This window comes from Lytechinus variegatus, chromosome 4 (genome assembly GCF_018143015.1).
Source record: "Lytechinus variegatus isolate NC3 chromosome 4, Lvar_3.0, whole genome shotgun sequence".
NCBI classification, from domain to species: domain Eukaryota; kingdom Metazoa; phylum Echinodermata; class Echinoidea; order Temnopleuroida; family Toxopneustidae; genus Lytechinus; species Lytechinus variegatus.
Window position 1 is genome coordinate 46,361,638 of NC_054743.1, and position 27,373 is coordinate 46,389,010.

General features: G+C 34.9%; 1 protein-coding gene across 1 annotated transcript; it reads right to left on the reverse strand.

Moving 5' to 3' along the window:
• Positions 1-27,117, reverse strand: LOC121413031. Its single transcript, XM_041605795.1, has 11 exons — positions 26,970-27,117; positions 25,565-25,729; positions 24,416-24,580; positions 23,239-23,403; positions 16,624-16,788; positions 15,542-15,706; positions 13,261-13,425; positions 12,084-12,248; positions 10,753-10,917; positions 2,997-3,382; positions 1-106 (listed from the first exon to the last, which is right to left on the reverse strand). Exons 1-11 carry the CDS (start codon positions 27,054-27,056, stop codon positions 1-3), a joined length of 1,899 nt encoding a protein of 632 aa, XP_041461729.1. The 5' UTR covers positions 27,057-27,117.
• Positions 27,118-27,373: the final 256 nt, after the last annotated feature.

Genomic DNA, 27,373 nt, shown 5'->3' on the forward strand with positions numbered 1-27,373 from the left:
TTACGTCTCTGGTTCGCCATGTACTATCTCCACCTGTATCCTATGTTCATCATTAGAATCAATGCTAGAAGGATCTAAGCTCTCATCAGTCCCACATCTTATTAATCTAGTACATGGAGAGAAGACGCATTCGTTGGATTTAATTGTTTTGCGTGTTATGGGGAGGCTGATATTTTGTGGTTTGGCTCTAGGGAAAGTGAAGTAAAATCACCTGCAAAGGCGGGGTAAAAATAAGGTTAAATAATGGACCTACAAGACATGAATACCCATTTGATAGGTTAAAATATAAGTATATATAATATAAGATGTGCATAAAATTAAAAAGAAAATAAAATGCAAAGACAAGGTGTTGTCATTTTTAGCAGAAGAGCATCTACCCATCCATTTCCAACATGGCCCAGTAAAACAAACTGACCCCCAAAATAAACGCAAGACGATAAATCATTCCGGTAATTCTCGTTCGAATATTTTAAGCAGTACCAGTATCATACAAGTGGAATGCCTCTGGCTCTCACCTGCATCACGCGATTCAACATAGCAGCAGTGCTGACTTTGAAAACTACTATTACTCGCACAAGAGGTTCAGTGATACATGGTTACTCTTATTTCCACGTTTTATGAACTAGACCAATACACTTTACAGAGATAGGGTGGTAATTCAACAAATACCCCGAATGTGGCCAAAGTTCATTGACTTGCACGGGATATTCGGTGATACTTGATTACTCTTATGTCCAAGTTCCAAAAGTCATATCAATGAACTTGCAAAGATATGATGGCAATTCAGAGATACTCCCATTATTGCCAAAGTTCATTGACCTTGGTCATGTGACCTAAAATGCGCTCAGGGTGTTCAGTTATTACTCTTATGTCCAAGTTGTATGAACTAAACCAACATACTTTTAAAGTTATGATGGTAATTCAACAAATACCCCAATTCGGCCAGTTCATTGACCCTGAATAACCTTTGACCTTGATCATGTGACCTGAAACCTGCACAGCATGTTCAGTGATACTTGATTACTATTATGTCGAAATTTCATGAATCAGATTAAAAAACTGTTAAAGTTTGATTGTAATTCAACGGATACCCACAAATCGGCCAAAGTTCATTGACCCTAAATGACCTTTGACCTTGATCATGAGACATGAAACTCATGCAGGATGTTTGGTGGTACTTGATTAGCCTCATGTTTAAGTTTAATGAACTTGGTCCATATATTTTTTAAGTTATGATGACATTTCAAAAACTTAACCTTATGTTAAGATTTTGGCATTGATTCCCCCAACATGGTCTAAGTTCATTGACCCAAATGGCCGCCGCCGTCGGAAAGCGGCGTCTATAGTCTCACTCTGCTATGCAGGTGAGACAAAAAGTATGTTTAACTACGTCGATACGTGCGGTCGATTGTACACGTCAAAGGGGGAATTAACTCTAATCTTAATAACTGCCATATCTTTAATGTCATGCTTAAACACAGTATAAGATCATACTAGATAACGGATTTTGAGCTTCTTTCTAGTATTTATTTTACGTTATACATAAAATATCATTTATATAACATTGTCCGACTGCGCCCCTAGAGTTTGGAAGCGATACGTAGATGACACGTTTATCATCACGCATAGATCCGCCGCCAATGACCTTTTGAGCCACATGAATTCGCAGCAGCCCTCCATCCGTTTTACCATGGAGATGGAGTGCAACGAGCGCATTGCCTTTCTAGACACTTTGGTGCACCGTGACACCAGCGGCCGACTGTACACCACCGTATACAGGAAGCCCACACACACCGATCAGTACATTGCTTATGATTCGCATCACCCGAAGTCCGTTAAGCGCGGGGTAGTGAAGTGTCTTTACGACAGAGCTTCACGCATCGTTACTAAGCCCCATTGCACAGCTACAGAGAAGCAACACATCACCTCGGCTCTTATTTCTAACGGTTACCCGCGCTCCTTCGTTAACCGCGTCGCTAAGAAGAAGAGCGCCCCGTCCGAACAGCTTGCGCAATTTAAATCCGCTATAGTAATCCCGTTTGTTGATGGTATCGCGCATCTTCTCCGCCGGCGCTTGGAGAGGCATGGCATCCGAGTTATATTTAAGTCCGACAGCATCCGCAGCCAGCTGGTCCGTCCGAAAGACCGCCCGATCCCCGACAGACGCGATGGGGTTGTTTATAAGATCCCTTGCTCGACCTGCGACAAAGTCTACATCGGTGAGACTGGTAGACCTGTGGGGGAACGCATGAAGGAACATCGCCGTGATGTTCGGCTTAGGCGCACCGATAGCTCTGCTGTTGCAGAACATGCTTGGGACTCCGATCATCCACCTAACTGGGATGAGGTCAGCTGCATCGCTAATGATAAGCATTGGTATACGCGGCGCATTAAGGAAGCGATCCAGATCCGTTTGCACCCGAGCAATATCAACAGGGACAGCGGCATTGAGATCCCTGATGAATGGTTACCTACCATCCGACGGCATACTGCATCCACGGTTCACAGCGCGCGGCGCCCGCACCAGCGGGTGCCTGGCACCAGCGCGGACGCTGATTGGCCGGCTGCATCGGCCAATCACAGCGCGCGGTGCACGCCCGAGCGGGCACCAAGCACCAGCGCGGACCCTGATTGGCCAGCGGCTCCGGCCAATCACAGCGCGGCTCACGCCCGAGTGGAGCCAGACAATAGCTCCCGACGCTATATAACCCGTGCGCAGCAGCGTCTTTGCTCATTGCCTGACGAAGTCTAGCAGCTTGCAGACGAAACGTCGCTTTCCTACTACGTTTGCTACATCGTGAGACAACTGGTTATTTCTTCTACTCAATTGTCCATCGAGTTGCATAAGCGTTTCTTGTTATGTTTTTGGCAGTATGTGTGTATCCTTCACAATAAAGAAGCGAACAATGGACATTTGGAAAGGATGTACTTTAATCAAATCATTAAATGGTCATCGCTAATCAAAAGATGATAGAAATAAAGGAAAGATAGCTCACCCCAGGATCCTCAGATTTTTGAGATCGTGTGTTGATTTGAAAGCTTGAATGATGTGTTCGGTCTGATCGTTACCGATGTTGAGATCTGTGAATGTGACATTGACAAGCTGAGATGAGACCTTGCGAAGTGCATTGGACAGTGAAGTGGGATCAGAAGGGATCAGTGGGAGAGAAGACGGGAGAAATCTACGCTCATTTGTTTGAATGGTGACTTCTGTCACTGCTGGTAGATGGATCCTCTGGATGACGTCACATCTGATCGCGCCCCGTACCTGTATGGTGATCCTCTTCACATTGTCAAACATCGATCCACAATCCTGCCATTCTCTTAGTGCCTTATCAGTAACGGTCAGATTAGTCACAGTTGAACTCGTGTTGCATTCATCCTACGATAGATGCAAAATAAATAAATAAATAAATGAAAAATAACAAGAGATCATGCTAGTGGAAACATGATATCTATCAACTACCACCCCATCAGCTGACAATTATCAAAATAGAACAGGAGAGAGAGAAACAATATAACAAGCTAAAGAAAAAACACATACCATATCACAAGAAAAATACTAAGATTGTATTTTTTTATAAGGTTAATCATAATTTCAAGGAACGCCAAGGTTGATTCTGTATTCACTTCTCTGCACCCCAAAATGTATTTTTTATGATAAATTCACATTAACCAACATGTTCTTACAAAAACATACTTCATTTTATGAATACAAACAATTGGGTACCGGTAGGAAACAACCGTCATTGTGGTTGGTTTAGCAAGTTTGCGCCTAACAGGCTGCTTGGAATGCTATGAATCCAGTGACCGGGTAATAATAATTGTAAAGCGCTTTGAACAGTCGTAGATTGATAAAGCGCTATATAAATGCCAATTATTATTATTATTAAACAGAAGATCAGTAATTGCACAACAAAATGAAATGGAACAAAATTAAGAGTAGAATCTGTAATTCAATCAAAACTGGATGTAAAACTAGAAAGCTATGCACTAAAAGTTCGTATATTTTTTTCCACAAAACATTTCTATGCATGGCATACAAACGGGATATTCGATTTTGTAGATAAATATTTGTATATTTTGTTCGAATTATGCAATATTTCATTTTCACAGTACAGTAACACTTCATTAAATCAAAATAGTTCACAACAATGGAAATTTACCTCGATCAGAAAGAAATCAAACATTATTCAACATTGTAATGAGAGCGAAAAATAGACATATATCATGCAAAATAAAAAAAATGTAAGGGATTGCTTTATCAGTTTCCTCCTTTACATGCCGATCACGATGTGTACATAAAGATGTTTATAAAATTGAACAGAGTTCTATTTGACGTCCGATTTGGGGGGAAACGGGCAGGAAATAAGCTTGTTTTGTTTTCATTTTTATGCATTGCAACTATTCGAAGAGCAGTAAGATGAAGTGGCGTCATTGGGTAAATATATTAACATTATTATTGTTATCATAATTATTATCATTATAATAATCATTATTATGTCTAAAACGGGCTAGACATTCATGGCTGAAGAAGATAAACACATTTCTCTTTCACTCCCTAGTACATATATCAGTGCAATCAAATTCAGTGGAGGAATGAACCAAAATACTTTAAGGGAGCGGGCATGGCATGAGAGGCAAAATTCCCCCCCCCCCCCCGAAAAAAAAGGGAGAAAGAAGACAACCATTTCTTTCTGTTTTGCATTAATCTTATTTTTTTTTAAATAAAAAAAAAACATTTTGCTGTATCATTTCATCTGTAGGCCTACTCTGATGTTCACTTTCTACTATACCGCACTTCAAGACGATTTCGACGTATATCTTTGCTCTATTTTCAGACGGACATGCCCCTGTGCCATAACTGTAGTTTGACTATCAAAAGGTGAAATAATGATATTCTTAAGCGACCAACTACATAGTCATTCAAAATCTGGACTTATACAAAGAACTGAAAAAAACTCAAATCCTAATATATGTATACAAAAAAAAAAAAATCAATAGGACCGCAACATTACCACACCTTTTAAAGTTGGTGTTAGTAGAGAAAAAAAGGGGGGGGGGGAACAAATCTATGATTTGATTTCAAGTACTGCTACTTCTGAATGTAAGTACCTCCTTCTAGATATTACCTTTGAAGTCAAGGCCATCGAGGATGATGAAGAGTAGAAGTCATCATGATGCTGATTCATCTTACAACATGTACAAAGGGACTGAGCAAGGTGACGTAATGCAGACGGACGTTCACTGGGATCAGCATAGAGATCAAGAGTGTCTATTTGCTATAATAGTAATATCAAATGAAAGTTAAAATCACTTGTAACTATGAGAATTGTAATTACCTGTCGATTGTATTTACGAAATAATACACAGATCTGATATTTCAGTAATCATGGTAAAAGAATTAGTATTATTTAGATAATTGTTCAGGGTATATGTTTAACATTGCAATTTCAGGTTACCGGAAAGTTATTTTTACATATTTGTTCATTCCATTTTCAGGAACATGATACTAGTAACAATATTATATATATGTACACTGAAAATAATCATCATACAATATTCAAAGTACAATATCAGAATGAATAGAAATAAATAAAGAGAAAAGAACAACTCCCGCCATGGGTGAAAAATCTCTCCCCAAAACCCAAAAGGAGGGGGACCAGGGGCTTATCCAGGACTTTCCAAGGGGGGGGGCATTTCCCCCGAGAAATCTGACCCCAAAAAGAAGATTATTACCCCAAATGTAAGGTTACTTTGTACCAAATAAATTTCACAAGAAAAAAAACACGTTATCACTTTCAGTCAGGGGGGGGGGGGAGCGGGGGCACACTTTGGGACAGAAACGATTAATGATCAATACTATGTACTGTTAATGCTTTTAGTTGCTACAAATGTCATTTGAATATGTTTATAACTTTGAGCATAAACCAGTCAAAAAATCTCTGAATACACTGACGTGACGGGAAGGGGTCATACTATCTTGGCGTCTTTGTGGAAGCGGGGATAATTTGTACAAAGATACAGGCATACTCTCTACTTCAGGTTAACAGTACGATGAGATACTGACCAAATCAATGCCAATAATGAAACACAACGAGGGAAGTTGGGACAGCAATACTTACCACACACTTTACAATTTCACCCTTTTGTAGGAGACACTTAATTACATTTAATTCCATAACAATCTAAAAAAACATGAATGATGCATCACTTCCCAGTACAATCTTTAAGATAATTCAAAATCTTTCCTTTCTGCAATATTCTTCTTTTAATTTTCACCATTGTGGTATTTATTCGTTCTTGGAAGTTTATATTGTGGCTGTAATGACCAATAATAATTTCATTCATTATCACCCTTAGTCCCATAATAATGATTCTCCTTTTCATTCTCATGTCACCTCTGACCAGTGAGGAAATGAGTTTTCATTGCACAAAATATTGACTGTCATACTTATTTACTCTTCATATGTTTTACCCTTTCTTCTGTAGTTCAATTTATTGATAATTTACCTTTCTCATCCTCTGTAATATGCACATGTTAAACTACTGAAGCAACTTTACAAGGCTCACCCACTACGTTCACTCGCTGGATTTCTCCCATAATTGCACACCACTTGGAATACGGTGTTTGGTCATCATTCTTTTCTCCAACTATTGAAAATTTGCTTGCTCGCATTTTGATATTCATATAATAATATCCTAACAAATTTACTACAGTATATAGCCATTGAACAAAGTCATGATAGGCATGTAACTGAAAGATGGTATTATGTAATGTACACAAAATATATACACACGTATACATTGACCGTGATGTGATAAGGTTTTTTGGGAAATCATTTTACAACTACTTAATTGTAAAGCATTACTTTATAGGCATGATCATGATCAAGACATCGTTATATGAAAGATGGTACTATTACGTACATATACATCCTTATACATAGTCCATGGTGTGGGGTGTCACAAATATTTTGAAATTTTAGATCAATAATTGCTATAAATTATTTTACAATATGGAATTATCGCCATTCGCCGCTCGCGGCTCGACCTTGTATAAAGTTATGATGCCAATTCAACAAATACCCCCAACACGGCCAAAGTTAATTGACCCTAAATGACCTTTGATCTTGGTCATGTGACCTGAAACAAGCACAAGATATTCAGGGATACATGGTTACTGTTAAGTCCCAAGTTTCTATGAACTAGATCTATAAACTTTTAAAGTTATAATGACAATTCCAAAAAATAACTCCAACATTATCAAAGTCCGTTGACCCTAAATGACCTTTGACTTTGGTAATGTGACCTGAAACAAGCACAAGATATTCAGGGATACATGGTTACTGTTAAGTCCCAAGTTTGTATGAACTAGATCTATAAACTTTTAAAGTTATAATGACAATTCCAAAAATAACTCCAACATTATCAAAGTCCGTTGACCCTAAATGACCGTTGACTTTGGTAATGTGACCTGAAAATCGCAAAGGATGTTGAGGGATACATAATTGCTCTTATGTCTAAGTTTCATCAACTAGTTTCATGAAATTTCAAAGTTATGATGACGATTTAAAAAACTACCCCCAACATGGTAAAAGTTCTTTGACCCTTAGTGACCTTTGACCTTAGTCGTGTGACCTGAAACTTTGGCAGAATCTTTTAATGTACACTATCACCCTTATGCCCAAGTTTCATGAACTAGGTCTATACACTTTTGAAGTTATGACGACATTAAAAAATAATAACCTTGGTTAAGATTTCGATATTGATTCCCCCAACATGGTCTAAGTTCATCGACCCTAAATGATCTTAGTCATGTGACCTGAAACTAAGGCAGGATATTAAGTAATACGTGGTTACTCATATGTCCAATTTTTATGCAGGCGAGACAAAAGGAAGCCTTCAAAATATTTTTTGCCATGTTTTTAGCTTTTGAAATTTATTTCTCACTATTGAACTTAAATCAATAGAGAATTGCAAATTGCAAGCGGTTTATCATACAAAATATAACCAATATGCTTGTATGTCTCAACCGTTACATGAAATGTTTGTTGTGCATTATAATAAATTGAAATAAGAAAATGAAACATTGTTCAATTTTGTCGGTATTGAAAAATTATATTGAGTCTGGTCCTTTGATCACATTTTAATAACACTTCAAGAAAAAAATCATTACAAAGTGGAATTGACAATTGAATAGTTTAGTTGCAAAAGGGGGTTAGGTCCACTTATGACCATTCCGAGAAAAAAAACAGGGTTTTTATCCTCCCTTACTGCAATATTCTTATGAGAAACTAATTTTTCATGATGTATTATCCTATCATGTGAACATAAAATTGGGTATAAAGAAATCTACCTGTCTTATTTTTTTTCTATATATACACAACAAAAAAATAAGTCCCCCCTTGAACAAACATCAATAATTTCCGAACCAATGCGAGTTTTTGATATATTTTTACATGAGCGTGCAGGTGATTTTATAAGCTATCATCTGAGTAAATGTTATGGACGTATTTTACGTCATGCTTCAGTGAGCACCGTCAGAAGGCAAAAATGTCACTTTTCAAAAGTCACAGCCAAAAATCATGACTTTGATTCCATTTTATTGGAACTGATTTGCTATAGTTTGATTTTTTACACATTTTCATCAATAAAAATGATAAAATATGATGACAGTTATTTTGGGGAATAGTTTCTTCAACAATATTCATCGTTTCACGGTTCAATGAACATTTATTGAAAAAAATTCGATTTTCAAATATCATAGATAAGACTTGTTTCATTTTGGTAACTGACACTGATCTTTTATTATTTTTTTTTCGTTACGTTCAGTGGCGTAGCTACGTGGGGCCTGGGGGGCACGTGCCCCCTGAGATTTGGTGTGCCCCCCCCAGGTGCCCCCCTGAACAAAAATTCCAGAGCGAACAAAAAGGGAGAAAAAAGAAAAGAAAAAGGGAAAAGAAGAAGAAAAAAGGTGGAAAATAAGAGAAGGAAGACGGGGGAATGAAATAATATGAGGGGAAGACTTGCAAAAAAAACTTTCATGTTACTATTTAAAAAAAATTGCTTGCGCTTCGCGCCAGGATTGCCTGTTCGACGAGATTCATATCTTGCTCAATAGGCTGATATGGAGCAAGTTTTGAAGTCAATATACAAAACATATTCTAGCTCGAACATCGACATTTAAGTGCTCTGTAAAATGTCTGTTTTATGGTCTGCATATCATCTTTTTAAACTCACGCTGCGTGGTCACATTGTTTGATTTGTCAAGTTCCTATTGTCTACGTGTATTCCATAATGTTCCATTAAAAAACGTATTCAGAATGCCTAGATTCTAGGTCTAAATCTAAAACATGCACAATAGCCTCCATGCTCTTTATTTAAAGTGTACTTAAATTATCCAGTTTCACATCAGAATATCAAAGATTGTCTGCTCACGCTTCACGATCGCATTATTAATGATACTCAATTAACCATATCATATTTATGATTTACAAAATATGAATTGAGTGTCCCGCTTTTAGGTCTAAATTCTCAATTTTCTTCCTCTCGCGCTTCGCGCTCGCAACAATTGTTTAGTTATACATACTTATCCCATTTATTGATTCAAAAAGTGCTTGGAATGACCATATTTTTAGGTGGAAATATCAAAATATTTTGATCGCGCTTCGCGCTCGCATTATTGAAATATATCATTTTCGTTGGTAACTGAAAGCAGTCTTTAACAGGTCCTTTTTCGATAATGCTAGAACAGTTAATAAAAATTTCTGCTCGCGCATGGCGTTCGCAGTAATCATCTAGTTACATACGAATCTTGTTCAGGATCACACATAACATTGCCCAGGATATTAAATTTTCAGGAAAAAATACATGAAAGTAAAAAATTGTTCGCGCTTCGCGCTCGCGCTTTTTATGAGGCTTGTAAGATTATTTCATGCTTGTGTTGTTTTATAAGAATAAGACTAGAAGTGACTGATAGGGGAAAACAATAGGTGAAGATAATTCGGACCCCGTCCCCTATTGGCGAAAGTCGGATCCGCCCTTGTAACACATACACCCACCGGAAAAAATGGTGCCCCCCTGAAAAGCAAGGACCCCCCGGAAAAAAATCCTAGCTACGGCACTGGTTACGTTCATGACCAATTTTGCGATGTTATGATAGATCTACTTATTAAAATTCAAACAAAACGAAATTCCAAGCGGCTTATTGTTTAAAATGTAGCCAATATGATTTTATGTCTTAACTGTTTAATAAAATATTCATAATACATTAGAATGAATTGAAATTAGAAAGTGAAACATTGTCCGATTTTGTTGTAATAACACCATTACATAATTATGGTCCTTTAATCACAATGCTTGTTTAATCCAAACAATATACCCAAAAGCCTCCATTTCTTTCACCACTATAATGACACGATGCAAATATTCTGAAATTAATAATTTGTTTGAAATACATATACATTTATTTTTGAGCGAGTAGTTCATTTTTATCACGATATATTATTATGCCAAATGCAAGTTGCATAATAGTTATCATGTGAAATGACTTTTCTTGTGTCCTTTTTACTATTGACAATTACATCACAATTGATTTTAATAACAATCCAAGAAGAGATTCATTGCAAGGTGGAATCGACAGTTTTAGTTTATATAAGGCATCATAGCCTCATGAGACAATTAGAAGACCATTATGGTTTAATTACGCACTCGTACTTCACATATGAAAACATCCTAATAACTAATTACCTTTGCAGTTGATGCCATCGACGATGATGTTGAGTAGAAGTCATCATGATACTGACCGTAGAGTTTGAGGTTCTTCAGATGATTCATCTTACAGATGAACTGAGCAAGATCACGTGATGCAGACGGACGTTGACTGAGATTCTCACTGTAATGAAGAATCTCAATCTGATATAATAGTAACGTGAAAATAAAATTAAAATTTCTTTACATTCCTTGCACTCGAGTGTGTATTGAAATGATAACAACCATATTAATAATTAATCCCATCAACACATGGACACACTAACGTTGTATGACAGTATTTATGGTAAAAGAAATCGATGCAATAAAAAAAAAATGGAGATATGTTCTACATTCCCTTTTTTGTGTCTTCTATAATACCATACCCCTCATTTGGGAAGTTATCATCCCGATTATTCACTGAAAATAGAAATAAAACTTGTTACAAGCTGTTACACAAGGTTCATTTTGTAGTCCAGCCCTATACAACCGCTACATGTATGTACAGTACCAAGAGTTAAAAGAGTAACTAAATAATGTTCAAAATAATTTTGCGATGATCTTATGATAGATCTACTTATTGGAATTCAAACAAAACGGAATTCCAAGCGGCTTATTGTATAAAATGTAGCCAATATGATTTTATGTCTTAACTGTTGAATAAAATATTCATAATACATTAGAATGAATTGAAATTAGAAAGTGAAACATTGTTCGATTTTGTTGTAATAACACCATTAAGTCTGGTCCTTTAATCACAATGCATGTTTAATCCGAACAATATTCCCAATAGCCTTCATTTCTTTCACCACGATACTGCCACGATGCAAATATTCTGAAATTGATAATTTGTTTGAAATACATATACATTTATTTTTGAGCGAGTAGTGCATTTTTTATCACAATATGTTATTATGCCAAATGAATGTTGTATATTGGTTATCATGTTAAATGACTTTTATTTGGTCCTTTTTACCGATGACTATTAACTGACAATTGATTTTAATAACAGTCCCACAAGAGATTTTCATTGCAAGGGGAAATCGACAATTTTAGTTTACATAACGCATAATGGCCTCATGAGACAATTAGAAGACCACTATGGCTATCATTATGGTTATCATGTGAAATGACTTTTCTTGGGTCCTTTTTACTATTGACAATTACATCACAATGATTTTAATAACAATCCAAGAAGAGATTCATTGCAAGGTGGAATCGACAGTTTTAGTTTATATGAGGCATAATGGCCTCATTAAACAATTAAAAGACTATTCTGGCTTCATTAAGTACTCTTACTTCACCTGTAAGGACCTCCTAATAAATATTACCTTTGCAGCTGATGCCATCGACGATGATGTTGAGTAGAAGTCATCATGATACTGACCGTCGATTGTGAGGTTCTTCAGATGATTCATCCTACAGATGAACTGAGCAAGATCACGTGATGCAGACGGACGTTTACTGAGATTCTCTTTGAGATGAATATTCTCAATCTGATATAATAGTAACGTGAAAATAAAATTACAATTTCTTTACATTCATTGCACTCGAGTGTGTATTGAAATAATATCAACTATATTAATAATTACTCCCATCAACCCATGGACACACTAACGTTGTATGACAGTATTTATGGTGAAAGAAATCGATGCAATATAAGAAAAATGGAGATATGTTCTACATTCTCTTTTTCCTGTCTTCTATAATACCATAACCCTCATTTGGGAAGTTATCATCCCGATTGTTCACTGAAAATATGAATAGAAATTAAAGTTGTTACAAGCTGTTACACAATGTTCACTTTGTAGTCCAGCCCTATGCAACCGCTACATGTATGTACAGTACCAAGAAGCTAACAGTCCCGAGAGTTAAAAGAGTAACTAAATAATGTTCATATTAATTTTGCGATATTCTTATGATAGATCTACTTATTAAAAATTCAAACAAAACGGAATTCAAAGCGGCTTATTGTATAAAATGTAGCCAATATGATTGTTTGTCTTAACTGTTGAATAAAAATGTTCATAATACATTAGAATGAATTGAAATTAGAAGGTGAAACACTATTCGATTTTGTTGTAATAACACCATTACGTCTGGTCCTTTAATTACATTGCATGTTTAATCCGAACAATATACCCAATAGCCTTCATTTCTTTCACCACCATACTGCCACGATGCAAATATTCCGAAATTAATAATTTGTTTGAAATACATGTACATTCATTTTTGAGCAAGTAGTTCATTTTTATCACAATATATTGTTATGCCAAATGCATGTTGTATAATAATTATCATGTTAAATGACTTTTCTTGGGTCCTTTTTACTATTGACAGTTAAATGACAATTGATTTTTATAACAATCCAAGAAGAGATTCATTGCAAGGTGGAATCGACAGTTTTAGTTTATATAAGGCATTATAGCCTCATGAGACAATTAGAAGACCATTATGGTTTTATTAAGTACTCTCCCTTTATATAAAAACATCCTAATAACAAATTACCGTTGCAGTTGATGCCATCGACGATGCTGTTGAGTAGAAGTCATCATGATACTGACCGGAAAGTCTGAGGTTCTTTAGATGATTCATCTTACAGATGAACTGAGCAAAATTACGTGATGCAGACGGACGTTGACTGAGATTCTCTTTGGGTTGAAGATCCTCGATCTGATATAATAGTAACGTGAAAATGAAATTAAAATTTCTTTACATTCCTTGCACTCGAGTGAGTATTGAAATCATATCAACCATATTAATAATTAAATCAACACATGGACACACTAATGTTGTATGACAGTATTTATGGTCAAATAAAGTGATGCAATATATAACAAGTGGAATGCCTCTGGCCGTCTCACCTGCATCACGCGGTTCAATATAGCAGCAGTGCTGACTTTGAATACTACTCTAACTCGCACAAGATGTTCAGTGATACATGGTTACTCTTATGTCCACTTTTTATGAACTAGGCCAATAAACTTACAGAGATATGATGGTTATTCAACAAAAAAAACCCAACATGGCCAAAGTTCATTGACCTTACATGACCTTTGACCTTGATCATGTGACCTGAAACTTGAACAGGATGTTCAGTGATACTTGATTACTCTTAAGCACAAGTGTCATGAATCAGATCCATAAACTTTCAAAGTTATGATGGTAATTCAACAGAAACACCCAATTCGGCCAAAGTTCATTGACCTTTGACCTTGGTCATGTGACATGAAACGCGCACAGGATGTTCAGTGATACTTGATTACTCTAATGTCCAAGTTTAATGAACTAGACCAATAAACTTTCAAAGTTATGATGGTAATTCAACAGATACCCCCGATTCGGCCAAAGTTCATTGACCCTAAATGACCTTTGACCTTAATCATGAGACCTGAAACTTGCGCAAAATGTTCAGTGATGCTTGATTACTATTATGTCCAAGTTTCATGAATCAGATCCATAAACTTTCAAAGTTATGATGGGAATTCAACAGATATCCCCAATTCGGCCAAAGTTCATTGACCCTAAATGACCTTTGCCCTTGGTCATGTGACGTGAAACTCATGCAGGATGTTGAGTAAAACTTGATTAACCTTGTGTCCAGGTTTCATGAACTAGGTCTATATATTTTCTAAGTTATGATGACATTTCAAAAACTTAACCTCAGGTTAAGATTTCGATGTTGATTCCTTCAATATGGTCTAAGTTCATTGACCCTAAATGACCTTTGACCTTGGTCATGTGACATGAAACTTTAATAGGATGTTTAGTAATACTCGATTAACCTTATGGCAAAGTTTTATGAACTAGGTCCATATACTTTTTAAGTTTTGACGTCATTTCAAAAACTTAACCTCAGGTTAAGATTTGATGTTGACGCCGCTTCCGTCGCCGTCGCCGCCGTCGTCGGAAAAGCGGCGCCTATAGTCTCACTCTGCTTGCAGGTGAGACAAAAAATGGAGATATAATCTACATTCCCTTTTTCTTGTTTTATATAATACGATACCCCTCATTTAGGAAGTTACCATCCCGATTATTCACTGAAAATAGAAATAGAAATAAAAAATGTTACAAACTGATACACAAGGTTCATTTTGTAGTGCAGCCCTATGCAACCGCTATGTACAGAAGTACAAAAATGCTAACCGTCCCGAGAGTTAAAAGAGTAACTGAATAATGTTCAAAATAATTTTGCGATGTTCTTATGATAGATCTAGTTATTGAAATTCAAACAAAACGGAATTCCAAGCGGCTTATTGTATAAAATGTAGCCAATATGATTGTTTGTCTTAACTGTTAAATAAATAGTCATAATACATTAGAATGAACTGAAATCAGAAAGTGAAACATTGTTCGATTTTGTTGTAATAACACCATTATGTCTGGTCCTTTAATCACAATGCATGTATAATCTGAAAAAAAAAACAATAGCCTTCATTTCTTTTACCACTATAATGCCGCGATGCAAATATTCTGAAATTAATAATTTGTTTGAAATGCATATACATTTATTTTTCAGCGAGTAGTGCATTTTTATCACAATATATCATTATGCCAAATGCATGTTGTAAATTGGTTATCATGTTAAATGACTTTTCTTGGGTCGTTTTTACTATAGACTTTTAAATGACAATTAATTTTAAGAACAATCCGATAAGAGATTCATTTGAAGGTGGTATCGATAATTTTAATATATAAGGCACATGGCCTCATGAGACAATTAGAAGACCATTATGGTTTCATTAAGTACTCTGACTTCACGTATAAAACCATCCTAATAACTAATTACCTTTGCACTTGATGCCATCGACAATGATGTTGAGTAGAAGTCATCATGATACTGACCGGAGAGTCTGAGGTTCTTTAGATGATTCATCTTACAGATGAACTGAGCAAAATCACGTGATGCAGACGGACATTGACTGAGATTCCCATTGTGATGAAGAATCCCAATCTGATAAAATAGTAACGTGAAAATGAAATCAAAATTCTTTACATTCCTTGCACTCGAGTGTGTATCGAGATCATATTAACCCTATTAATAATTGATCCCATCAACACATGGACACACTAACGTTGTATGACGGTATGAATGGTAAAAGAAATTTATGCAATATAAAAAAAAAATGGAGATATGTATTGTATACATTCCCTTTTTTGTGTCTTCTATAATACCATACCCCTAATTTAGGAAGTTATCATCCCGATTATTCACTGAAAATAGAAATAAAACTTATTACAAGCTGATACACAAGGTTCATTTTGTAGTGCAGCCCCATTTAACCGCAATGTACAGAGGTACCAAAAAGCTAACAGTTCAGAAAGTGAAAAGAGTAACTAAATAATGTTTAAAATAATTTTGCGATATTCTTATGATAGATCTAGTTATTGAAATTCAAACAAAACGGTTATTCCAAGCGGCTTATTGTATAAGATGTAGCCAATGTTTTTGTGTCTTAACTGTTAAATAAAATATTCATAATACATTAGAATGAATTGAAATCAGAAAGCGAAACTTTGTTCGATTTTGTTGTAATAACACCATTAAGTCTGGTCCTTTAATCACAATGCATGTTTAATCCGACAAAAAATAAACCAATATCCTTCATTTCCTTTACCACTATAATGCCACGATGCAAATATTCTGAAATTAATAATTTGTTTGAAATGCTATACATTATTAAATGACTTTTATTTAGTCCTTTTCACTGTTGACTATTAACTGACAATTGATTTTAATAACAGTCCCACAAGAGATTTTAATTGCAAGGTGGAATCGACAATTTTAGTTTATATAAGGCATAATGGCCTCATGAGACAAGACCATTATGGTTTCATTACGTACTCTTATTTCACGTATAATCTAATTACCTTTGCAGTTGATGCCATCGACAATGATGTTGAGTAGAAGACATCATGATACTGACCGGAGAGTCTGAGGTTCTTCAGATGATTCATCTTACAGATGAACTGAGCGAGATCACGTGATGCAGACGGACGTTGACTGAGATTCTCTTTGGGTTGAAGATCCTCAATCTGATATAATAGTAACGTGAAAATGAAATTAAAATTTCTTTACATTCATTGCACTCGAGTGTGTATCGAAATCATATTAACCATATTAATAATTAATCCCATCAACACATGGACACACTAGCGTTGTATGACAGTATTTATGGTAAAAGAAATCGATGCAATATAAAAAAAGGAGATATGTTCTTCATTCCCTTTTTCGTGTCTTCTATAATACCATAACCCTCATTTGGGAAGTTATCATCCCGATTATTCACTGAAAATAGAAATAAAACTTGTTAAAAACTGTTACACAATGTTCATTTTGTAGTGCAGCCCTATGCAACCGCTATGTACAGAAGTACCAAAAAGCTAACAGTCCCCAGAGTTTAAAGAGTAAATAAATAATGTTCACAATATTTTTGCAATGTACTTGTGTGGCGTCGCGCGATAACCAGACTATTGGTGAGAGACAATAAATGCGCTAGGACGTCATTAAATACGCGTGTCATCAAACTTTTGTCTGGCGCGCGTCGCGAGGAAAAACAAAACAAACAACCCGCGGGAAATAAAAAAAATGTCAGGCGCATTTTTATTTTTCAGAACAGTGGATATTTGCTCGATATATTTGGTGGCGGGTTCGGATATATGTTGATTGGATTTAATTCCCCTGGCTCAAACTCATGAAGGTAAGTTGAATTATGTTGCAGATTGAGTTGGTTTGTTAGATTCATTGATAATTGTGATGCGAGGAATATGGCAACTTAACACTTGAATGTGAATTTTGTGTTGCGTATTTATGTGGATCGATCGAGAGAGAGCTTTTTAGGAACTTCAAATTACATGCGACTGCTGAAGCGATTCGCGGTATTTGTCCGGGCCTTTGACATGTTTGACGGCCTTTTTAAGATCTCACTTATGTCTGCCTAGGCTATCAACTAGATCTGCACCAACTTAGTCAGTCGTTTCATACTTGTATGTAGCGACGGACTATCTAAGTAGGTGCGGACGGGCTATGTTACACATTTGTATGTAACATAGCCATTTAAGTTAAATCTATCACATGCAATAAGTTTGTAAAAATATATATTAAAAAAAAAAAAATTGGACAAGGAGTAAAAAAGCCATGATAATTTAAAGATATGGATTATTTCGGTGAAACAGTTCTATGCATGATTTTTTATGAATTTACTTGACAAATTTATGCAAAGATGTTCCAACTTGAATGTTATTTTGTATATCATTACATGAAATTATGTTTGTTCTATTTTCCGCCTCCAAGACTAGATATTAATGAATGCAAAAAGGGTGATTTATCATTCACACACGTATGACAAAATAAATAAGTATGATTTTATGTTTTGACATAAGAAAAATTAAAGTAGGGATGTGACATCATCAGCCCATCTAACGAATATTTATTAAGACGTGCTTATATTGCATGAAAAACCCTTTCAGATCTAGTTATCAGATTTTGATGAAATTTGCAGCATTTGCTTGTTGTATCTTAGTACGTTTGATCAGATCATTTTAAGCTCGAAGTATCCTTTTTAATTATGGACATTTTTCAAATCCCCTTCCAAAACAAATTCTTATTCATTCATTTCATTCATTCATTCATTTATTGATTCCACTTTTAAAACAAATATCATAATATACGTAACAAATGTGGTCATAAACATAGTGTATCAATGATAAAATTAAGTATCTAACATAAGGTTTTTTTATGCATATGGTACACTACAAATGTAAAAAAGTGAGGAAACCTAAATAAAAAGCAGAGCTTGTAAAAAATTAGGCTCCCAATGGGGGAAAAATATAAGTTGTTACTTTGAGCGAACAAATGTGGAAACGGAATACATATTTATTATGTAGATTGTTTTACACAAATGGTATCGAATGGCATCAGGTTACCAGAAAAAGATGAAATAGAAAAAAACCGAATAGAAATAAAAATAGCAAAATAAAAGGAAATTGGAAAACGACCAAAAAGACGGGGGGGGGGGTCAAGGGATATGAAGCGAAAGAATAGACAAAATTAATTAATTAATTGCAGTCATCAGTACGATCCAGCATTGTACCTCTCCAAGAGGTATAACTTGAGCTTGCGTTTGAAACAATTGAGAGATGGGCTTTCAACCAGTTCCTTATTAAGGCTGTTCCAGAATTTGGGTCCTGTTGTAGTAAAGGTGCTATTAGCAAAAACGGTTCGGGCTTGTGGGAGATGGTAATGATTAGCTTGTCTAGTTGAATGGGAATGTACAATGAAATTGCGTTGAAATAATGGCGCAAAGGCATCTGGTAAATTGTCATTCTTGAGTTCGAACATAAATATGCCAAGGTTGTACAAATATAAATCAGATATTTTTAAGATTTTGCAATTATAAAAAAGGTTGTTTGTATGGGCCCGAAATCCAGCGTTATTGATTATTCTTATAACACGCTTTTGGACAATGTTGATTTTATCCAAGAGGGTTTTGGAGCTATTACCCCATGTTAAAATACAGTAATTGAAGTAGGGCAAGATTAGAGCAGAATAAAGTATACGTAACACATGAAAGGGTACAAAGTGTTTCAGTTTGTTTATCACACCAGTGTTACGAGATAATATTTTACATAAGGAATCAATCTGTACCTGCCACGTTAGCTTGCTGTCGATGTATATACCTAAAAATTTGGTAGAGTTAACCTGGGAGATGTTTTTGTTATTTATAAGTATACTACCGGGTAAAGTGGAAAGTGAGTTGCTGAATAGCATAAAATTAGTTTTATCAACGTTAAGGGACAATTTATTGGCCTGTATCCAATCGAAAACAGCTGTTAGTTCAGCATTAATGATATCTAAAAGAGTATTGGGGTTATGATGGGAGCAAAAAATATTGGAGTCATCAGCAAAAAGAATAAAAGATAACATCGAAGAGGAATTTTGTAAATCATTGATATATAAAATAAAAAGGAGCGGGCCTAATAACGAACCTTGTGGGACTCCACATCTAATGGTTTGAGAAGTTGATTCAACACCATTAATATAAACATATTGTTGTCTATCGTAAAGATAGTCCCTGAACCACTCCAAGGCCTTTCCTCGAATTCCATAGTGAGACAACTTGTGTAGCAATATATCATGGTTAATGGTATCGAAGGCCTTGGAGAGGTCCAGAAAAATACCCGCAGTATGTAACTTGCTGTCAAAAGCTCTAGCAATTTTATTGATAAATAACAAGAGTGCATGTGTTGTTGAATGTTGTTTGCGGAAACCAAACTGAGAACCTGAAAGCACGTTATTGCTATTTAAAAAATCAATGAGGCGAGAGTTGTCGGACTTCTGATTTTATTTTTTTTCAGAGGGGGTGGGGTTCATTTGTATGAGGTTTACCAAAACTGTGCAAATGATATCGAAATTATAACTAGAAAACAGATTGTCACAATTTATAAGAAATTTATTCAAAAATAACAATATATATATTTTTTTTTTTTTGGGGGGGGGGGTTATTTCTTATTTTTTCTACCATCTAGTCGAGCTACATTACATGAGGTTCGCCAACTTTCTACACAAAATCATTCAATGTTTAAAAAGAAATATTTTTGAAAATAAAAGAAATATATCTTTTTAAAGTCTTTTTTAAAAATAAACTTCAACTCTGAAAATTTGTTAACTAATTGGCCTTTATTTCGTTATGTGAAGCATGTTAAAGGCACATCATGGATCTACAGAGCAACTGTGCAGTGAGGACAAGGCATCTCAGAACCACAATGCAGCTGACATCCGCCATTCAATTTTTCTTTTACCCAACAATAGTTTAATCTTATTATTTTTGGTAGAAAAATATGACATCAGCGAGTACTTCCACCATTATTAGAAATACAAATAACATTTACACACAGTCAAAGAGTGAAATGTTAAATATCATGTTGTTGATAAATGTCCATGAATCATGAACAAATAAGAGTGAAATGTGACTGTTTTTATAACACATTAATATCGGTGAACTTTTCAATTGCATTCATCAAACATGCAGATTCGAGTCAACGGAACGTGGCATTTTTAAGACCGGGACATGAAGAAAGCAAACAATGCAGAGGACGAAAATTATCCCTTTTGGTGACCCTGCTGACATACTCTCTCAGATACTCCCATATATATGAACTGGATTTTCCATATAGAAGGAATAGGATATATGGAAAGATCTTAGATGATGACAAGGCACCTCGGCCTCCTCGGTTGGGGAGGAAATGGAAAAATAAATACATGTTTTTCTTTGAATGAACAAACTCTATGAAATTTTTCGATTAAAAAACATTAAACTTAATTTATAACGTTTGCTGACCCTTTAGAAGGATGTCATTGTAAAAAATTGAAATGTGGTAAGTTTGCTACTGTATTAAGGAGTGTGTAATAATACTGAAGGCACACACTAAGGAGAGATTGTCGTGTTTAATATCCTTTTTAGTGCAAATTTGGACAGTGGAGAGCGATGCACATCCCTGAGTTTTGCTAATACTGCTGCATAGAAAAGAGTAAATGTATGTAGTCTCTTCCATATCAAGAATTAACCTCTGAAATTATATTTTTATTCAAGCATTAGATGTTTACAACGCATTTCATTCACACGTGTACAAAGTGTAGCATAGAAAAGAAGATTATGTATTTGTGATTATTTGTTAGTTATAATACCTGTCGTTTTAATATGTGGAGACAAGTTTTTATGCAATTTTTTTTTTCTTTTTAAACGAAGTGCCAAAAAATCATAATCCTTCAGTGATCCATATAATTTGGCACTAATTTGTGAAATATATTTCCATGACTGCCCCATCCCTAAAAAGAAACCAACTGTGGCCCATTTCAAGAAATGTTGGTAATTATGATCCCTTGCTCGAATGAAAACTACCATGAAAACAGTGAAACTTCTGCTTCCTGATTCGCTCGTTCAATGAAAGTTGATATTTCGTCAAGAGTTGCTGTCATATTAAACCTTTATGAAATGTAGCTCGCATCAGCTTTAATATTGCCACATAAAAAAACTTGGTTTTGCAAAATTGAATTTTGTTTGTGTTTATTTTCCAAAGCTTAAGCATGATTTTTTTAGATTTTACTTTGCGAGAAAGTAAAGTATGGACAAACAGCAAGGTAGTGTCTTTTTTTTTGGGGGGGGGCTTATGGGCAGGGACGAATCTAGTAGGGTAGAGGTGGGCTGGGGCTTTGGCCCCACTTTTTTTTACCTAGAACGCATGTATAAACATGTAAAAAAATACCAAATTCGTTTGCATGGACAGCCCCCTCCCATTTTCGAAAATATTCTGCGGCGTATGTGGGGGTGGGCACCCCCCCAAAAAAAAATAATGATAAGCTGTCCCCCCCCCAAAAAAAAAGAATTCAGATAAATAATCCAACCCCATCTGCCCCTGGTCATTGGATCTGGTGATCTCCTCCCATGTTAAAACTACGCGCTATGACGAATGTAGTATGACAAATGGTCTCCATAAGGGTTTTTTGCATATAATGTGAGTGTGTGGGTGTGGGTTCTAGTGTGGGTGAATATGCATAATAATTTGTTTATTGTATTCGCCTCGGTGTGTATGAAATTATGTCTGCACTACAAAGATCACCTCGCCTAGGCCAGGTATGTTGGGCGTTACAAGAGAACCAACATTTCCCTATCATGAAAAGATGAATAATATGCCAGACTACCATGACTACCCTTACAGCCAGGCAGGGGGGGGGGTACCCCTGATTCAATTGGCCATATCTCTAATTTAAACATGAATTAGACTCTAATATTTTGTATACACATTGTACATGTGTCCAGGTACCAGAAAACATAAAAACACCGAAATCCAAAATTTCACCTATAATACCCATTTTCCCAGGATGGCTCACACTTATGATAGATCTACTTATTGAAAATCAAACAAAACGGAATTCCAAGCGGCTTATTGTATAAAACGTAGCCAATATGATTTTATGACTTTAACTGTTGAATAAAATATTCATAATACATAAGAATGATTTGAAATCAAAGTGATACATTGTTCGATTTTGCTGTAATAACACCATTAAGTCCTGTCCTTTAATCATAATGCATGTTTAATCCGAAAAAATAACCAATAGCCTTCATTTCTTTCACCAAAATAATACCATGATGCAAATATTCTGAAATTAATAATTTGTTTGAAATGCATATACATTTATTTTTGAGCGAGTAGTGCATTTTTCTTTCACAATATGTCATTATGCCAAATGCATGTTGTAAAGTGGTTATTATGTTAAATGACTTTCATTGGGTGCTTTTTACTGTTGACTATTAAATGACTATTGATTTTAATAACAGTCCCTGAAGAGATTTTCACTGCAAGGTGGAATCGACAATTTCAGTTTATATAAGGCATAATGGCCTCATGAGACAATTAGAAGACCATTATGGTTTCATTACGTACTCTAATTTCACATATAAAAAATTCCTAATAACTAAATACCTTTGCAGTTGATGCTATCGACGATGCTGTTGAGTAGAATTCATCATGATACTGACCGGAGAGTGTGAGGTTAGGCAGATGATTCATCTTACAGATGAACTGAGCAAGATCACGTGATGCAGACGGACGTTGACTGAGATTCTCATTGTGATGAAGAATCTCAATCTGATATAATAGTAATGCGAAAATAAAATTAAAATTCCTTTACATTTCTTGCACTCGAGTGTGCATTGAAATCAAATGAACCCAAATAATTAATCCCGTCAACACATGGACACACTAACGTTGTATGACAGTATTAATGGTAAAAGAAATCGATGCAATATAAAAAAAAAGAACAATGGAGATATGTTCCATATTCCTTTTTCGTGTCTTCTATAATACCATAACCCTCATTTGGGAAGTTATCATCCCTATCATTCACTGAAAATAGAAATGAAATCTGTTACAAGCTGATACACAAGGTTTATTTGGTAGTCCAGCCCTATGCAACCGATACATGTATGTACAGAAGTACCAAAAAGCTAACAGTCCCGAAAGTTAAAAGAGTAAGTAAATAATGTTCAAAATAATATTGCGATGATCTTATGATAGATCTAGTTATTGAAATTCAAACAAAACGAAATTCCAAGCGGCTTATTGTATAAAATGTAACCAATATTATTGTATGTCTTAGCTGTTGAATTAAATATTCATAATACATTAGAATGATTTGAAATCAGAAAGTGAAACATTGTTCGATTTTGTTGTAATAACACCATTAAGTCTGGTCCTTTAATCACAATGCATGTTTAATCCGAAAAATATACCCAATAGCCTTCATTTCTTTCACCACTATAATGCTACGATGCAAATATTCTGAAATTAATAATTTGTTTGAAATACATATACATTTATTTTTGAGCGAGTTGTGTTTTTTTCACAATATGTAATTATGCCAAGTGCATGTTGTATAGTGGTTATCATGTTAGATGACTTTCCTTGGGTCTTGTTTACTGTTGACTATTAAATGACAATTGATTTTAATAACATTCCTAGAAGAGATTTTCATTATACGGTGGAATCGACAATTTTAGTTTCTATAAGGCCTAATGGCCTCATGAGACAATGAGAAGACCATTATGGTTTCATTACGTACTCTAATTTCACATATAAAAAATTCCTAATAACTAAATACCTTTGCAGTTGATGCCATCGACGATGCTGTTGAGTAGAATTCATCATGATACTGACCGGAGAGTGTAAGGTTCTGCAGATGATTCATCTTACAGATGAACTGAGCAAGATCACGTGATGCAGACGGACGTTGACTGAGATTCTCATTGTGACGAAGAATCTCAATCTGATATAATAGTAACGTGAAAATAAAATTAAAATTCCTTTACATTCCTTGCAGTCGAGTGCGTATTGAAATCATATTAACCCTTTTAATAATTAATCCCATCAACACATGGATACACTAACGATGTATGACAGTATTAATGGTAAAAGAAATCGATGCAATATAAAAAAGAACAATGGAGATATGTTCTACATTCCTTTTTTCATATCTTCTATAATACCATACCCCTCATTTGGGAAGCTATCATCCCTATTATTCACTGAAAATAGAAATGAAACCTGTTACAAGCTGTTACACAAGGTTCATTTGGTAGTCCAACCCTATGCAACCGATACATGTATGTACAGAAGTACCAAATAGCTAACAGTCCCGAAAGTTAAAAGAGTAAGTAAAAAATGTTCAAAATAATATTGCGATGATCTTATGATAGATCTAGTTATTTAAATTCAAACAAAACGAAATTCCAAGCGGCTTATTGTATAAAATGTAGCCAATATGATTGTATGTCTTAGCTGTTGAATTAAATATTCATAATACATTAGAATGATTTGAAATCAGAAAGTGAAACATTGTTCGATTTTGTTGTAATAACACCATTACGTCTGATCCTTTAATCAAAAAGCATGTTTAATCCGAAAAAAATACCCAATAGCCTTCATTTCTTTCACCACTATAATGCTACGATGCAAATATTCTGAAATTAATAATTTGTTTGAAATACATATACATTTATTTTTGAGCGAGTAGTGCATTTTTTATCACAATATATTATTATGCCAAATGCATAAATGACTTTTCTTGGGTATTTTTTACTATTGACTGCTAAATGACGATTGATTTTAATAACAATCCAAGAAGAGATTCCTTGCAAGGTGGAATCAACAGTTTTAGTTTATATAAGGCATAATGGCCTCTTGAGACAATTAAATGACCATCATGGTTTCATTAAATACTCTCCCTTTTAACATCCTAATAACTTATTACCTTTGCAGTTAATGCAATCAACAATGATGTTGAGTAGAAGTCATCATGATACTGACTGGAGAGTGTGAGGTCCTTCAGATGATTCATATTACAGATGAACTGAGCAAGATCACGTGATGCAGACGGACGTTGACTGAGATTCTCATTGTGATGAATAATCTCAATCTGATATAATAGTAACGTGAAAATAAAATTAAAATTTCTTTACATTCCTTGACACTGCAGTAAGTATTGAAATCATATTGACCCTATTTATGATTAATTTCATCATCTCAAGAACACATTAACGTTGCATTAAAGTATCTATGGTAAAAAAAAAACAATGAAATGTATTTTTAAAAATGGAAATATGTTCTCCATTGCATTTTGCGTGTCCCCTTAAATATTATAACCAACTTTTAGGAAATTATCATACCGATTATTGACTGAAAATATAAATAGAAATAAAAACTTGCAAAAAGTTGTTGCACAAGGTTCATTTTGCAGAGCAGCATCATGCAACCGCTGTGTACAGAACTGCCAAAATGCTTACAGTCCCGAGAGTTAAAAGAGTAAATAATATTCAAAATGAGTTTGAGATGTTCTTAGCTTTTCATAATTTTTTTAATCAAAATTTAAACAAAAGAAAATTGCAAGCCATTTATCGTATATAATATAACCAATCATGTGGAATTCTCTTCCACAGAGTTTGAAAACCCAAACTTCCCTGAAACATCTTTAAGGGAAACCTGAAAAACATACTTGTTTGAGAGTGCTTTTTGATAGACATTGACTTATTGTTCAGGCATGTATTATAACTGTGTCAATAGTTTTTGTTGTTCTGCTCTAAAGCGCCTTGAGCATCTAATCAAGAAAGAAAATGCGCTATACAAATCTCATGTATTGTTACTATTATCATTATCAATATGATTTTAGGTCTTAACCGTTAGATAAAATGTTCATAATACATTGAAACTAGAAAGTAAAATAATGTCCGATTTTGTAGTAATTATTCATATTTAGTCTAGTCCTGTGATCACAATGCTTGTTTAATCCGAATTTAAAGCCTAATAACCTTCATTTCGTTTACACTGCTGTAATGCCACGATGCAAATATTTTGAATTTCTATTTGTCTGAAATACAGGTACATTTATTGTTGAGCAAGTTGCGTATTTAATCATAATGTGTTAATTGCATGGCGTATAGTGGTTGATCATGTCTATGATTTTTCCTGGGTCTTGTTTACTATTGACTATTAAATCACAGTTGATTTTAATAACAATCCAAGAAGAAACTCATTGCAAGGTGGAATTGACAGTTTTAGTTTATATAAGGCATAATGGCCTCATGAGACAATTAGAAGACTATTATGGTTTCATTACGTACTCTTATTTCACGTATAAAAATCTCCTAATTACTAATTACCTTTGCAGTTGATGCCATCGACGATGCTGTTGAGTAGAAGTCATCATGATACTGACCGAAGAGTGTAAGGTTAGGAAGATGATTCATCTTACAGATGAACTGAGCAAAATCACGTGATGCAGACGGACAATGACTGAGATTCTCACTGTGACGAAGAATCTCAATCTGATATAATAGTAACGTGAAAATAAAATTAAAATTCCTTTACATTCCTTGCAGTCGAGTGCGTATTGAAATCATATTAACCCTTTTAATAATTAATCCCATCAACACATGGATACACTAACGATGTATGACAGTATTAATGGTAAAAGAAATCGATGCAATATAAAAAAGAACAATGGAGATATGTTCTACATTCCTTTTTTCGTATCTTCTATAATACCATACCCCTCATTTGGGAA